General features: G+C 44.3%; 1 protein-coding gene across 2 annotated transcripts in view; it reads right to left on the bottom strand.

The window, feature by feature from the left end:
- LOC137538288 (pyrethroid hydrolase Ces2e-like) overlaps nucleotides 1-17289 on the bottom strand; it is an 83803-nt gene that overhangs the window by 27303 nt on the left and 39211 nt on the right. For both annotated transcript variants that reach the window (XM_068260369.1, XM_068260370.1), the window contains exons 6-8: nucleotides 15848-15961; nucleotides 13515-13610; nucleotides 9987-10127 (exon numbers count right to left, since the gene is read on the bottom strand). In XM_068260369.1, coding sequence (XP_068116470.1) covers nucleotides 9987-10127; nucleotides 13515-13610; nucleotides 15848-15961 — 351 coding nt within the window. The remainder of the gene's footprint in view (nucleotides 1-9986; nucleotides 10128-13514; nucleotides 13611-15847; nucleotides 15962-17289) is intronic.

Here is a 17289-nt window from a genome sequence, read left to right as displayed (position 1 = left end):
TCTTTAGTCGAGAAAAATACTGTGATGTTATAGAGGAGGTGAAAGCAGCTAAAACAAAGCAGAAGAAAGAAAGCGTTGACTATCGGCGAATACGAAAATATGATGTCATCGTAGTTGATGGAACAGAAAAGCTGATTGCACCAGTAACAAAAGAAAACCGTGCTGTTTTGTACTATGTACATGCAGAAGAACTGTTTGACATACTGCACGAGACACATTTAAAAATTGGACATGGAGGTCGCACCCGGATGGAAAAGGAACTACACCTTAAGTTCAAAAATATCACAAAAGAAGCCATTAAACTGTATCTGAGCTTATGCAAGCCGTGCCAGACTAAACTGTCTAATCCTAAGAAAGGTTTAGTTTCTAAACCTTTGCTCTTTAACGAATTTAATTCAAGATGCCAAGTAGATCTGATCGACATGCAAAGCAACCCTGACAGGCAGTACAAGTTCATCCTCAATTATCAGGATCATTTAACCAAGTTTATATTACTACGGCCTTTGAAAAGCAAAACCGCAGCAGAAGTCGCTTACCAGTTACTTGACATTTTCACCATCATAGGTGCGCCGAGTGTCCTTCAGTCTGATAACGGTAAAGAATTTGTCAGCCATGTCATTAATGAACTGAAATCTATGTGGCCTGAATTGAAACTGGTACACGGAAAACCACGGCATAGCCAAAGCCAAGGTTCTGTTGAACGTGCCAATCAGGACGTTCAGAATATGATGATGACATGGATGCAGTCAAATGACTCCACACATTGGGCTGAGAGTCTTCGATTTATTCAATTTATGAAAAACCGATCTTTTCACCAAGGCATCCACCAGTCACCATATGAGGCCATGTTTGGTTGCACAGCAAAAGTGGGACTGAGTACTTCCAATCTACCCAAAGAAATTGTAGACAAGTTAGTTACAGAAGAAGATCTTGAGAAAATCGAACACGAAATGGAGACAGCTATTCATGGAGGGGCTGCTGCTGACAATGAAAATGCTGCGGTAGCAAGAGCATCAGGAAGTTCAGTACAGTCGCCTGAGAATAGCAACACAAAACGTATGTGTCCAGTATGTGAAAAAGAGTGTTCATCAGCTCATACCTGTCAATCTTGTGGAAATGATGTCCATTCAATTTGTGGAGTAAGCAACGCTGCGGATGAAGGGTATGGAACTAACATTACTTGCTGGTTATGCCATACGAAACAAGAAATCAGGAAGAAGAGATCGGCAGCCCATGTTGGCTTGCAAGCTCAAGCTTCAAAGATGCTCAAAAATTCCGATGCAAAATTCCCACTAGCAAAAATTGGAGATAACGTGCGCATTCGTATACCAGATGTTGACAGAGGCCGTGGAGACCCAAGAAGCGTTCTTGCAGTTGTAATGAATGTTGAGAACGGTTTCTACAAGCTAGGAACAGAACATGGTGTTCTGAAACAGCTGTTCACCAGAAGTGAGTTTACCATTCTCAATGAGAAATTGATAACATTGGAAGCGGTTGGCAAAAACAGAAAAATCACTTCGGACCATCGCATCTTCCCAATCACTGACTGGCGGCCAAGGATATACTCGCTGCAGCCTGCAGCTGCACTGGAAAATGTGCAACGAATCACTGCAAGTGTAGAAGACAGAAACTGTTGTGCAATTCCAAGTGTCATAAAAGTTTGACTTGCTCTAACAAGTAAACTACTGCTGTTAAACAATATTCCTGTATTAATTTGCATTAAGAACAGGTTCATTTACTATTAGAAAAAGTTACATGTCAGTTTTCACCAAATTAATATACTATTAGAAAAAGTTACATGTCAGTTTTCACCAAATTAATAAAGTTGGTATTAAAAAAAAAGGTTCAGGTCAGTTTTGGCCACATTAATAAAGTTCATTAGTAACTTATATGAATTCTCTGAGTTTTATTAATGTTCTGAGATTTGTGCATTTTGGACTTTGGCCGACTGACTTTGGCCGTTTCTAGAACTGGCTGGCCAATGTCAGAAATTCCCAGCATTTTGGACTTTGGCCGACGTCAGATCGGCCAGTTCTAGAAACGGCCGGCCAATTCTAGAATTGGCCAAAACCAGAAATCGGCCAATTCTAGAATTGGCCGGCCGTTTCTAGAACTGGCCGATCTGACGTCGGCCAAAGTCCAAAATGCTGGGAATTTCTGACATTGGCCAGCCAGTTCTAGAAACGGCCAAAGTCAGTCGGCCAAAGTCCAAAATGCACAAATCTCAGAACATTAATAAAACTCAGAGAATTCATATAAGTTACTAATGAACTTTATTAATGTGGCCAAAACTGACCTGAACCTTTTTTTTTAATACCAACTTTATTAATTTGGTGAAAACTGACATGTAACTTTTTCTAATAGAAAAAGTTACATGTCAGTTTTCACCAAATTAATATACTATTAGAAAAAGTTACATGTCAGTTTTCACCAAATTAATATACTAATAGTAAATGAACCTGTTTTTAATGCAAATTAATACAGGAATATTGTTTAACAGCAGTAGTTTACTTGTTAGAGCAAGTCAAACTTTTATGACACTTGGAATTGCACAACAGTTTCTGTCTTCTACACTTGCAGTGATTCGTTGCACATTTTCCAGTGCAGCTGCAGGCTGCAGCGAGTATATCCTTGGCCGCCAGTCAGTGATTGGGAAGATGCGATGGTCCGAAGTGATTTTTCTGTTTTTGCCAACCGCTTCCAATGTTATCAATTTCTCATTGAGAATGGTAAACTCACTTCTGGTGAACAGCTGTTTCAGAACACCATGTTCTGTTCCTAGCTTGTAGAAACCGTTCTCAACATTCATTACAACTGCAAGAACGCTTCTTGGGTCTCCACGGCCTCTGTCAACATCTGGTATACGAATGCGCACGTTATCTCCAATTTTTGCTAGTGGGAATTTTGCATCGGAATTTTTGAGCATCTTTGAAGCTTGAGCTTGCAAGCCAACATGGGCTGCCGATCTCTTCTTCCTGATTTCTTGTTTCGTATGGCATAACCAGCAAGTAATGTTAGTTCCATACCCTTCATCCGCAGCGTTGCTTACTCCACAAATTGAATGGACATCATTTCCACAAGATTGACAGGTATGAGCTGATGAACACTCTTTTTCACATACTGGACACATACGTTTTGTGTTGCTATTCTCAGGCGACTGTACTGAACTTCCTGATGCTCTTGCTACCGCAGCATTTTCATTGTCAGCAGCAGCCCCTCCATGAATAGCTGTCTCCATTTCGTGTTCGATTTTCTCAAGATCTTCTTCTGTAACTAACTTGTCTACAATTTCTTTGGGTAGATTGGAAGTACTCAGTCCCACTTTTGCTGTGCAACCAAACATGGCCTCATATGGTGACTGGTGGATGCCTTGGTGAAAAGATCGGTTTTTCATAAATTGAATAAATCGAAGACTCTCAGCCCAATGTGTGGAGTCATTTGACTGCATCCATGTCATCATCATATTCTGAACGTCCTGATTGGCACGTTCAACAGAACCTTGGCTTTGGCTATGCCGTGGTTTTCCGTGTACCAGTTTCAATTCAGGCCACATAGATTTCAGTTCATTAATGACATGGCTGACAAATTCTTTACCGTTATCAGACTGAAGGACACTCGGCGCACCTATGATGGTGAAAATGTCAAGTAACTGGTAAGCGACTTCTGCTGCGGTTTTGCTTTTCAAAGGCCGTAGTAATATAAACTTGGTTAAATGATCCTGATAATTGAGGATGAACTTGTACTGCCTGTCAGGGTTGCTTTGCATGTCGATCAGATCTACTTGGCATCTTGAATTAAATTCGTTAAAGAGCAAAGGTTTAGAAACTAAACCTTTCTTAAGATTAGACAGTTTAGTCTGGCACGGCTTGCATAAGCTCAGATACAGTTTAATGGCTTCTTTTGTGATGTTTTTGAACTTAACCACTTCCCGACCGCCGTATGTACAATTGGCGGCCGGGAAGTGCACCCCGCAAGGACCGCCGTATTGACAAATGGCGGCGGTCCTTGTAGGGGCATGGGCGGAGCGATCGCGTCATCCGTGACGCGATCCTCCGCCTCCGCCTGGCGCCGCTCACCCGCCGCAACATCCCGCCGGCCATACGGAAGCGCCGGCGGGATGTTAACTTGACGATCGCCGCATACAAAGTGTAGAATACACTTTGTAATGTTTACAAAGTGTATTATACAGGCTGCCTCCTGCCCTGGTGGTCCCAGTGTCCGAGGGACCACCAGGGCAGGCTGCAGCCACCCTAGTCTGCACCAAGCACACTGATTTTTTACCCCCCCTGCCCCAGATCGCCCACAGCACCCATCAGACCCCCCCCTGCCCACCCCCCAGACCCCTGTTTGCACCCAATCACCCCCCTAATCACCCATCAATCACTCCCTGTCACTATCTGTCAACGCTATTTTTTTTATCCCCCCCCCTGCCCACTGCTCCCTCCTGATCACCCCCCCACCCCTCAGATTCTCCCCAGACCCCCCCCCCCCCCCCCATGTACTGTATGCATCTATCCCCCCTGATCACCTGTCAATCACCTGTCAATCACCCATCAATCACCCCCTGTCACTGCCACCCAACAATCAGCCCCTAACCTGCCCCTTGCGGGCAATCTGATCACCCACCCACACAAATAGATCGCCCGCAGATCCGACATCAGATCACCACCCAAGCGCAGCGTTTACATCTATTCTCTCCTCTAAACACCCACTAATTACCCATCAATCACCCCCTATCACCACCTGTCACTGTTACCCATCAGATCAGACCCTAATCTGCCCCTTGCGGGCACCCAATCACCCGCCTACACGCTTAGATTGCCCTCAGACCCCCCCTTATCAATTCGCCAGTGCAATATTTACATCTGTCCTTCCCTGTAATAACCCACTGATCACCTGTCAATCACCTGCCAATCACCTATCACCAATCAATCACCCCCTGTCACTGCCACCCATCAATCACCCCCTGTCACTGCCACCCATCAATCACCCGCTGTCACTGCCACCCATCAATCAGCCCCTAACCTGCCCCTTGCGGGCAAACTGATCACCCACACCAATAGATCGCCCGCAGATCCGACATCAGATCACCACCCAAGCGCAGTGTTTCCATCTATTCTCTACCCTAAACACCCACTAATTACCCATCAATCACCCCCTGTCACTGCTACCTATCAGATTAGACCCCTATCTGCCCCTAGGGCACTCAATCACCCGCCCACACCCTCAGAATGCCCTCAGACCCCAGCCCTGATCACCTAGCCAGTGCATTGCTTGCATCTATTCCCCCCTCTAATCACACCTTGAGACACCCATCAATCACCTCCTGTCACCCCCTAGCACACCTACCCATCAGATCAGGCCCCAATTTGCCCCGTGTGGGCTCCTGATCACTCGGCCAAACCCTCAGATCCCCCTCAGACCCCCTTCCGATCACCTCCCCAGTGCATTGATTGCATCTATTTTCCCCTCTAACCACCCCCTGAGACACCCATCAATCACCTCCTGTCACCCCCCTAGCACTCCTATCCATCAGATCAGGCCCAATACAACCTGTCATCTAAAAGGCCACCCTGCTTATGACCGGTTCCACAAAATTCGCCCCCTCATAGACCACCTGTCATCAAAATTTGCAGATGCTTATACCCCTGAACAGTCATTTTGAGACATTTGGTTTCCAGACTACTCACGGTTTTGGGCCTGTAAAATGCCAGGGCGGTATAGGAACCCCACAAGTGACCCCATTTTAGAAAAAAAGACACCCCAAGGTATTTTGTTAGGTGTATGACGAGTTCATAGAAGATTTTATTTTTTGTCAAAAGTTAGCGGAAATTAATTTTTATTGGTTTTTTTTTTTCACAAAGTGTCATTTTTCACTAACTTGACAAAAAATAAAATCTTCTATGAACTCGCCATACACCTAACAGAATACCTTGGGGTGTCTTCTTTCTAAAATGGGGTCACTTGTGGGGTTCCTATACTGCCCTGGCATTTTAGGGCCCCTAAACCGCGAGGAGTAATCTAGAAAACAAATGCTTCAAAATGATCTGTGAATAGGACGTTGGGCCCCTTAGCGCACCTAGGCTGCAAAAAAGTGTCACACATGTGGTACCGCCGTACTCAGGAAAAGTAGTATAATGTGTTTTGGGGTGTATTTTTACACATACCCATGCTGGGTGGGAGAAATTTCTATGTAAATGGACAATTGTGTGTAAAACAAATCAAACAATTGTCATTTACAGAGATATTTCTCCCACTTAGCATGGGTATGTGTAAAAATACACCCCAAAATGCATTATACTACTTCTCCTGAGTACGGCGATACCAAATGTGTGGCACTTTTTTGCACCCTAACTGCGCTAAAGGGCCCAAAGTCCAATGAGTACCTTTAGGATTTCACAGGTCATTTTGAGAAATTTCGTTTCAAGACTACTCCTCACGGTTTAGGGCCCCTAAAATGCCAGGGCAGTATAGGAACCCCACAAATGACCCCATTTTAGAAAGAAGACACCCAAAGGTATTCCGTACGGAGTATGGTGAGTTCATAGAAGATTTTATTTTTGTCACAAGTTAGCGGAAATTGATTTTAATTGTGTTTTTTCACAAAGTGTCATTTTCCGCTAACTTTTGACAAAAAATAAAATCTTCTATGAACTCACCATACTCCTAACGGAATACCTTGGGGTGTCTTCTTTCTAAAATGGGGTCATTTGTGGGGTTCCTATACTGCCCAGGCATTTTAGGGGCCCTAAACCGTGAGGAGTAGTCTTGAAACGAAATTTCTCAAAATGACCTGTGAAATCCTAAAGGTACTCATTGGACTTTGGGCCCTTTAGCGCAGTTAGGGTGCAAAAAAGTGCCACACATTTGGTATCGCCGTACTCAGGAGAAGTAGTATAATGTGTTTTGTGGTGTATTTTTACACATACCCATGCTGAGTGGGAGAAAGATCTCTGTAAATGGACAATTGTGTGTTATAAAATTAACAAATTGTCATTTACAGAGATATTTATCCCACCCAGCATGGGTATGTGTAAAAATACACCCCAAAACACATTATACTACTTCTCCTGAGTACGGCAATACCACATGTGTGGCACTTTTTTGCAGCCTAACTGCGCTAAGGGGTCCAAAGTCCAATGAGCACCTTTAGGCTTTACAGGGGTGCACCCACCAAAATGTCAGGACAGTAAACACACCCCACAAATGACCCCATTTTGGAAAGTAGACCCTTCAAGGTATTCAGAGAGGGGCATGGTGAGTCCGTGGCAGATTTCATTTTTTTTTGTCGCAAGTTAGAAGAAATGGAAACTTTTTTTTTTTTTTTCTCACAAAGTGTCATTTTCCGCTTACTTGTGACAAAAAATAATATCTTCTATGAACTCACTATGCCTCTCAGTGAATACTTTGGGATGTCTTCTTTCCAAAATGGGGTCATTTGGGGGGTATTTATACTATCCTGGAATTCTAGCCCCTCATGAAACATGACAGGGGGTCAGAAAAGTCAGAGATGCTTGAAAATGGGAAAATTCACTTTTTGCACCATAGTTTGTAAACGCTATAACTTTTACCCAAACCAATAAATATACACTGAATGGTTTTTTTTTTATCAAAAACATGTTTGTCCACATTTTTCGTGCTGCATGTATACAGAAATTTTACTTTATTTGAAAAATGTCAGCACAGAAAGTTAAAAAAAATCATTTTTTTGCCCAAATTCATGTCTTTTTTGATGAATATAATAAAAAGTAAAAATCGCAGGAGCAATCAAATAGCACCAAAAGAAAGCTTTATTAGTGACAAGAAAAGGAGCCAAAATTCATTTAGGTGGTAGGTTGTATGAGCGAGCAATAAACCGTGAAAGCTGCAGTGGTCTGAATGGAAAAAAAGTGGCCGGTCCTTAAGGGGTAGAAAGCCCTAGGTCCTCAAGTGGTTAAGGTGTAGTTCCTTTTCCATCCGGGTGCGACCTCCATGTCCAATTTTTAAATGTGTCTCGTGCAGTATGTCAAACAGTTCTTCTGCATGTACATAGTACAAAACAGCACGGTTTTCTTTTGTTACTGGTGCAATCAGCTTTTCTGTTCCATCAACTACGATGACATCATATTTTCGTATTCGCCGATAGTCAACGCTTTCTTTCTTCTGCTTTGTTTTAGCTGCTTTCACCTCCTCTATAACATCACAGTATTTTTCTCGACTAAAGATAGCACAATTACTTGCTTTGTCTCGTATCATTAAGTTCAAACCATCCATAAATCTGGTTTTCATATCAAATCCTGGTTCCACAACTGCGTTACTTTCATCCAGCATGTTAATTTCACAGAATGTCTGCTTCAGCTGAATGTCCAAAAAAGTATTGCAGAATATCCACGAAGGTACCACAGAATATCAGCCACAGCAGAATGTTTGCAGAAGGAGCACAGGATATCTATGAAAGTGCCACAGAATGTCCACGGAAGTACTGCGGAAAGGCAGGTGCAGCTGAATGTTCACATAATCACCACAGAATGGTGGTGGTGGTGGAATAATTACACTATGAATGGCAGCAGCAGCATGTACACTGAACTACCACAGAAAGTTCAGGAAAGCACCACAGAATGGCAGCCACAGCACCAAGGTACACAAAACTTTTCGCTTTGAATCGAAAACCACAAAAGAATTTCCACAACAATTACGCAGCAGTAGCAGAAAAAACAAACTCCTAGCCTTGTCAGAAATACCACACATGCAATAACACATGCAGCTGCAGCCAGGAACATCACAAACAAACAGTGAAGTGGGGGGGCACACGTTACAATATTACCTGTTCCCTCAGCATCAGGCACTTCAGGCAAGGGTCCTCACTTCACAGCACATATTTCCACATTTTCCATGTGTTCTTCTCCCTTCTGTCTTCTATATGGTAGTGATGAATTAATCTTCTTTCAATATCCCCCCCCCCCCCCACCAATTGATTAAATAAGTCGGCCCATCTTCCTATCAAATACCTCCCCCCTCTGTGTCTGTCTACCTCCTTGTCACCTGCACCTGAGAAACAGCTACCTCCCTCCCTGTGTCACCTGTAGTGAAGAGGAGCTGCGTCGGGACATTCGATTTCAGGGACACCAATTCCCCCGCTTGCAGGCAGCAGGCAGTATATGGGCAGCCCAGGGTTCTCGCGGACGAACGGGACAGGAGGGACAGCGTGACACCAGCAGGACACGGAGATCTGAGCTGCGGATAGCAGCCCGCCCGCTTTTACACCATTTCCCCCCAGCAGCCAGCCGCTTTGCAGCATACACCAATCCCCGGCTCGCAGGCAGTATCTGGGCAGCCCAGGGTCCTTGCAGACGAACAGGACCGGGGGACAGCGTAACAGGACGGAGATCTGAGTGGGACACGGGGACCTGACACCAAATAGGTGAGCGTCGGGACTTGGCCGGCCACATTCAGCCAGAACGCGTTCTGGCCGGCCAAAGTCAGAAAACCAGCAGCATTTCTTATATTGGCCGCATCAAGCGGCCACTTCGCATTCTGACCGGCCAGAACCCGAAGTGGCCAGACTTCGGGTTTTGGCCGTAACACACACACACATACATACACATATATATATATATATATATATATATATATATATATATATTTTCTTGATAGCAATACTTAATTGCTTTACTATGCATGCTTGTTTTTTCTTGTGTCTTGATCACGCAGCAGTGGAAAAGGCCACCCAAGATTCTTATTTTAAACAGGCTGCACTTAAGAATCAGCAAACACATGCGGTTTAGGCAAAAACGCAGCTAGTGGAAAATGGCCCTTACTATGACTCGGAGGGGGAATAGTATTTAACCCCGCCGGGAATTTGAGCGGCAGCAGGGTTGGCCATCATTCGACTCGCCCTGCACTGGCGGTGGAACGATACGTACGCGGACCGGAAGCTATTTTATAGAAGTCTCGCTACTGCTAATGCAGTGAACGGTCATGAATGTTGTGTCCGCATTGCATCTTACCAAGGGGAGGATCCAGCCAAATTCCTGCTCCGAAACTCCCGTCATAAATGGGACCGGATTATTCTCTTTGTCCGCCAATATCTGCTCAGCAGGTTTCGGGAAGAATACCCCATCAACGGCGGCGGGAGGAGCGACAAATACCTGTAAGTGCAAATAATTGAATGGTCAGTAATGGATTAACTTCTCCCCAAAAAAACGTTCAAGGACCACTATTGTGAAAAACATAACATTTTAAATGCATGTAAACATATAAAAATACAAAGTACATTTTTTCCAGAGTAAAATGAGACGTAAAATACTTGTCTGGTCTTAACAGGAAAATTGACAGGCAGCCTATTGGGCCAATCAAAGTGTGGGGATAATGTCCTGTAAGTGATTGGACCCGCAGGGGCTCAGGTCAGGATGGGTGGAGCTCTCATCATTGCCAATTAGCAGGCATAAGTTCGTTGTGCTCGCTGTGCTACTCTGATAAGGCATGTTAACTCTGATAAGGCATGCCATTTGTTAGAGGGAATCAACCTTAACATGTGTAATTTATGCCAATGTATGTCCTTAAAATGAATCAGCTGCAGATACATGTATTCCTTAAAGGATACCCCAACTGAAATGTGACATAATGAGATAGACATGTGTATGTACAGTGCCTAGCACACAGATAACTATGCTGTGTTCCTTTTTTTCTTTCTCTGCCTGAAAGAGTTAAATATCAGGTATGTAAGTGGCTGACTCAGTCCTGACAGACAGGAAGTGACTACAGTGTGACCCTCACTGATAAGAAATTCCCCTTTTTTACCTCTTTCTTGCTCTCAGAAGCCATTTTCAGCTAGGAAAGTGTTTTATAGTTGGAATTTCTTATCAGTGAGGGTCACACTGTAGTCACTTCCTGTCTGAGTCAGGACTGAGTCAGCCACTTACATACCTGATATTTAACTCTTTCAGGCAGAGAAAGAAAAAAAAGGAACACAGCATAGTTATCTGTGTGCTAGGCACTGTACATACACATGTCTATCTCTGTCACATTTCAGTTGTGGTATCCTTTAAGGCTCATACACACATCAGACCATAGTCTTTGGAAAATGAAAGATCACAGACCAATTTTACCCCCTTCCATGTAGTATGAGAGTCATACCTACACAGTCTATTCTATGGAGCTGAACTTCCCATCAGACAGAAATCTTTGCAAGATGCTGCACACAAAGATGTTGTAGACATTCAAAAGATCTGTTCCTGCAAAAGATCCGTTCCTGCAAAATGCATTCATAGTCTATAATATCTGCAGATCATCATACACACCTTGTTTAACAGATCAGATCCACCAGGATGAATTTTCAGATCTGCAGATGGTCTGATCTGCAGATGAATGTCAGTTAACCACCCTGGCGTTCTATTAAGAGCGCCAGGGTGCATGCGCAGCAGTATTTAAAAACATTTTTTTTCCCTATCATGTAGCTAGCCTAGCGCTAGCTACATGATGCCCTCCTCCCTGCGCTCTCTCTCCCACCCCTTCGATCGCCGCCGGCGCACTAGCCCATAAGGAAATCCCGTTCTGAACGGGATTCCCTTTAGGGCTTCCCCCGTCGCCATGCCGACGATCGTAATGACGTCATCGACGTCGTGACGTCATCCGGCATTCCGATCCACCCCGCAGCGCTGCCTGGCACTGATTGGCCAGGCTGCACAGGGGTCTCGGCGGGGGGGCAGCGGTTACGCGGCGGATAGCGGCACATCGGCGGCGATCGGAATCAACACGCAGCAAGCAAAGTGCTTGCTGCATGTTTGAAAAAAAAAAAAAAAATTTGAAAATCGGCCCAGTGGGGCCTGAGCGGCGCCTTCCGGCGCTGAGCTCGTCCATACCGCTAACAAGGTTAAACAAGGTGTGTATGATGATCTGCAGATCTCAGACTATGAATGCAGTTCGCAGGAACGGATCTTTGGCAGGTACTGATCTTTTGTGTCTGTACAGCATCTGTGTGTGCAGCATCTTGCAAAGATTTCTGTCTGATGGGGAGTTCAGCTCCATAGAATAGACTGTGTAGAGTATGGCTCTCATACTACATGGAAGGGGGTAAAATTGGTCTGTGATCTTTCATTTTCAAAAGACTATAGTCTGATGTGTGTATGTGGCCTTAGGCTGGTTTCAGACTATCGGCTGGCGTTAGCGTTACAGCACCGTCACAAACAGGTCTCCGGGGATTACCACGTTAGTACGTTTATTTTTACCTCCCGTTCACTTTAAATGCTTGATTGATGGCTCCAAGCACTATAGAACGGGCAGGTTCATACTTAGCTGGGAGCATTAAGGTGGCCATACAGTAGCCGACCAACCAATCGATCATCCAATGTGATTATTATAATCGAATTAGATGAAAATTGGTGCTGCCAAATGCATGACCGACCGACAAAGCGACCAATTCCAGGACGGAAATTGGCCGCACAGTCGAATATGCATGCTGCAAGATGTCGGGCCGAAGTTGGTTGGTCGGGTGCGCAGCGGTACGGCGACCGATTTGCAAACGAGCAAGACCACGAAACCCCCTCCGCTGCAATGTATAAATGTATGTAGTGTGTGCATATATACATTACGTGTCCTGTAGCAGCTTCCCCACGGTTTCCGTCCATCTCGCCGGGTTCCGCATACACGCCAGCGGCGCTATGTCTGACGTCAGACGCTATGCGCCGCTAGCGTGTATGCGGCTGTTATCCGGCAAGATGGACGGACACCGCGCGGAAGCTGCTACAGGACAGGTAATGTATAAAATGCACACACTACATACATTTATACATTTTGGGGCAGCGTCGGGGCGGACGCGGCGGCTCAGCCGATTCCCTGAAAATGCTGAAATCGGACGGGAATCGGACTGTAGTGTATGGGCAGATTCAACCAAGAGACAAAATTTATCTCTAATCAGATTCGATTAGAGATAAATTTGTCCTTTGGTCGAATCTGCTCATAATCTTCTGATGTATGGCCACCTTTACAGACAATAGAAGGAGTGGGTTCTTTCTAGGAGATAATGGTCAGTATTCCCAATAGAGCTCTAATGCTGGGATACACAGTACGACCCTCGATAAGCCGCCGGATTGACTCCCGCCGCGTCTGGATCGATTCCCGCTCGTCCCCGCGCTTCCTTATCTTCCGCTCGACTCCACGCTATTGTCCGTCCGCGGGGATATCGGACCTGTCGGAAATTATCAATCGAGCCATCAGCGGCTCGACTAAGGGGGAAACGTACCATGTATCCCCGGCATAAGGATAAGATAAGTCAAACAAAGGTTCAATATAAACTCGCATTGTAATACACAGTCCTTACAAAGGTTCTTTTGTAGCGATCTTCCAAAGCAGTTTATAAAAAGGGGCAAATGGTGGGGAAAAAAAAAAAAAAAAAAAAAAAAAAAAAGAGAGAAAGAGATAGAGATATATATTTATTAATAATAATAACAATTGATAAGGCGACTATTACAAAAATCATGATGGTACGTTTCAATTAAAAAAAAATCTTAATTTGTTAGTGACAGAGTATACAGTACCAGCGGGCCAATAAGCGCGAGTAACTCCTCTTCTGACTTCCCCTTCAGACAGTCCAGCAGAGTGGCCTCATCACAGCCAGAAACATTGGCAATTACCTGCAAAACACAAATATGTCCAACTACAGTAAGTGTTATTGTTTTTCCACCACCCTTCAGCGCCACCACCCTTCCTCGCCACCACCTTCAGTGCCACGACCCTTCGGCGCCAACACCTCTCCTTGCCACCACCCTTCAGTGCCACCACCCTTTAGCACCAACACCCCTCAGTGCCACCACCCTTCAGCGAGACAGTCTAAGGAAATCCATCAAAATTCATGGGATCCAACTCGAGCAGCACAGTGTTTTTATAAAAAAAATTACCGTCTTCAATAAGAAATCATTTCTCACTGCTTTTATTTTCTTATTTTAAATAGATTTAATTCCGTAAAGTATGGACATCTGCCTGGCTTGCCTATGCCTAAAAACAGCCCTAATTGTAAATGGAAGACAAGTGAGATTTCATACTCTAGTGTAATTTCTTCCCCGTCTCACCCACTGAAGGTCCTGTGCTGAAGCACAGCTCACAGCCTCACACCTTAAAGTGTACCAGAGCTGAAGAAGGAAGAAAAATGGATACTTACCCGCTGCTTCCTGCAGCAGCATAAACAGGTGCGAGTCCCTCGCCGTCCTCCAGTAGTTTGCCATTCAGCCGCGATCAGCCTCGGTAACTTGCTCAGTCATTTCTAGTCTAGGTCTTGTGCGCATGCGCAGGAGGTCAGGGCATGCGCAGAAGACCCAGACTGGATGTGACTGAGACAGTTACCGGGGCTGATCGCGGCTGAACAGCTGACCACAGGAGGACGGTGAGGGACTCGTGTTTATGCTGCTGCAGGAAGCAGTGGGTAAGTATTGATTTTTCTTTATTTATGCTCTGGTACACTTTAAAGAGAATCTGTACTCTGAAATTCTTACAATAAAAAGCATACCATTCTATTCATTATGTGCTCCTGGTCCCCTCTGTGCTGTTTCTGCCATTCTCTGCTGCAAACCTGGCTTGTAATTGCCAGTTTTAGGCAGTGTTTACAAACAAACTAACCAGCTTCTAATAGGCTCAGCTAAGCAGAGTGTGTTAGTCACACAGAGCCTGCAGGGGGTGTGTACAGCTTCTAGCTAATCACAAGCAGCCCTGCACATTCCAGTCTGACTGCCTCAGCCTGACTGTGCCGACTATAGAGAGAAGATTAGATCATATAACAGAGATAACACAGCTACTGTGCAATTAGGAAAAGCTGCAGTAAGCCAGACCACATTAGAAAAGGCATAGGAACTTATAGCATAGAAGAAATAAAGATAAACAATTTGTTACAGAGTCTCTTTAAATGATAAAGTTTATTCTGACTCTGAGATATTAATATTTGATTGCACCGATTGTACATTCTTTCTGGTGGTTTATGTATGTCTGGCATAGGTAGAGGTCGGCACTTGCAAAAAGTTCAGCATAAAATTAGCTTTATTTTTCTGTATGCGCATTGCCTCTGAAGACGCTCAGAAGAGCGAAACGGTCGTAAGGCGGCCCCCATCGCTCCCACCCCACAGCCACCAAATATCGGGTAGGACCATATGTACAACTATACGCATTGTTGGTTGCTTTTTGCATTAGCCGGAAAAATAAAGCTACATTTTATGCTGAACTTTTTGCAAGTGCCGACCTATTTCTCTACCTATGCCATATTGAACTGTTTTGTCTCTAAGGCCTGAGCAGGCAATATTTCAGCCTATATACCCGATATTTCCTCCCTGAAAATATCTTAATGCTGATGACACCCTACCTTTAAGGTGCGTACACACATGCGACTATAGTCGTTTGTAACGATCGTTCCCCGATCTTTACCAACGACGATCGTTACAAAAAACGAACCAACGACTATTAAGGCAAACGACGAACGAGGCAAATCGATACAAAACAAAGTTCTGTCTTGGCGGATTTTTACCACCGACGATCATTAGCAAAAGTGGTACATCGTTGGAAACGATCGTTCGTACCAGGCTGGACATGCGCATTTCTCTTTTTCTCCAAGGAACTTTACAATTTTATGCGCAGGCGCATTAAGTGCTTTTACGTGGTGTAACGTTCGTTGTGACGATGTGATCGTTACACACTTTTTACAACAAACTTTACTTCGGTCGTTCTTTCGTCAATTAAAAGTTCGTTCGTCGTCCTCAACGAACGATCGTTGTCGCATGTGTGTACGTAGCATTACACTGAGATCTGCAGTGCCGGTTCTTTGTATCTACTTTGTGATTGACATTATGTATGTCTGGCTAGGCAATATCTGGAAGATCTGCAGACCTACCTTTTGGATAAAGACAAGTTCCTGAGAAGAAGTGGCTACCAATCCCGGCAGGAGGGCCACACCGCTCTCTGCTATGGCTCGGTGGAATAAGCCTTTGGCTAATGGAGACAGGACCTGGATGTAAACACAAAGAGATGGGCTGTCTTATGAATCTGCCGTCACACTGAAAACAATTTGAATGCCAGGCACATTTTTTCGAGTACAGCAGTAAAAGTTTTGTAAGCTTGTCCTGTGTCTTGTTCATGTGTGTATAATTACTACCCACGCACAGTTTTTCAGAGCAAGTGACACCCATGCTAACCTAGAAATAAACACATATATAAGCAGATGAATACTACTTCTACTTACATAACAGATGTATTGCACTGTCCACGTTACGATTCCCGTGAATTTTATAAGGGAAAAGCAGAGAATCCTATTCTAGGCAGTTTACAACTTTGGTACGTTTGAATGAAGCTAATCCTGACTTCCTCCCTCACTCTTTTTTCTCCTCTTGCTAACTGTGTATTCGTTACCCACCCTGAGTCTTCAGACACTCCCACTGAGGTCTATACTAGGAAGTGCACTGTCTTATGTCATTAGAAGGAGGGGAAATAAAGGGAAGAGGAGGAATAGATTATAGATAAAAAGATCCCCCAGCATGCAACCGTTTTGCCAGCCGATGGCAATTAAAGAGCCAGTGCTCCTAATGTATGTGATAACTCCAAACCATAACAGCAGAAAAAGTTTTGAAAGTTTTAAATACAGGATTAGCATCTTTATCACTTAATACACTCAGACCAGTTGCTGTTGAAATTTGATTTTTATGGTGACAATCCCACTTTAAGAAAACAGCGATTTTCACATCACGCTCAGGGCCGGTTATAGAATTGTTACTGCCCGAGGCAAACATGTGAGGAAGCGCCCCACCCCCAATTTGGAATGATCGCACAGCACTCGACAATTTACTCTGCTTCATTTAATGTTCTCTGTAATAAAAAAAGCTGTACTACTTTAGACTTGTTGAGCATTTGGATCATCAGATTTTGTCGGTTCAAGTTGGCAAGAAGCTAAATATCTCAAACAAGTCTGTTTGCGACGCCCTTCAGAGCCGGAACCCTCTAGAGTGATTTTTTTGAGTGATTAGGGAGCGCTTTAGGCCCCATTCACACTTAGAAACGCAAAACGCCAGAGAATTTTTACAGCGTTTTGCAGGAGTGATTTTTCCACGATTTCACGTGGAAAAAGAAAAAAAAAATCACTGAATACTGCGGCGATTTTGACGCGATCGCGTTTAGTGCTTCGATAGCACTAAAACGCGATAGACGGGAAATCGCCTGAAAATGGTGCAGGGGACGAGTTTGGCAGTTTTGGGCGATTTGCGTAAATTAGCGCAAATCGCCCAAGTAAGAACGTGCCCATAGGGTTTTATTACACTAGCGCTTTTAAAAAGCGCTAGCTTT

This window comes from Hyperolius riggenbachi, chromosome 11 (assembly GCF_040937935.1).
Source record: "Hyperolius riggenbachi isolate aHypRig1 chromosome 11, aHypRig1.pri, whole genome shotgun sequence".
NCBI lineage: Eukaryota > Metazoa > Chordata > Amphibia > Anura > Hyperoliidae > Hyperolius > Hyperolius riggenbachi.
Note: the sequence above shows the minus strand (reverse complement) of the source record. Positions and strands in the feature narration are given on the sequence as shown.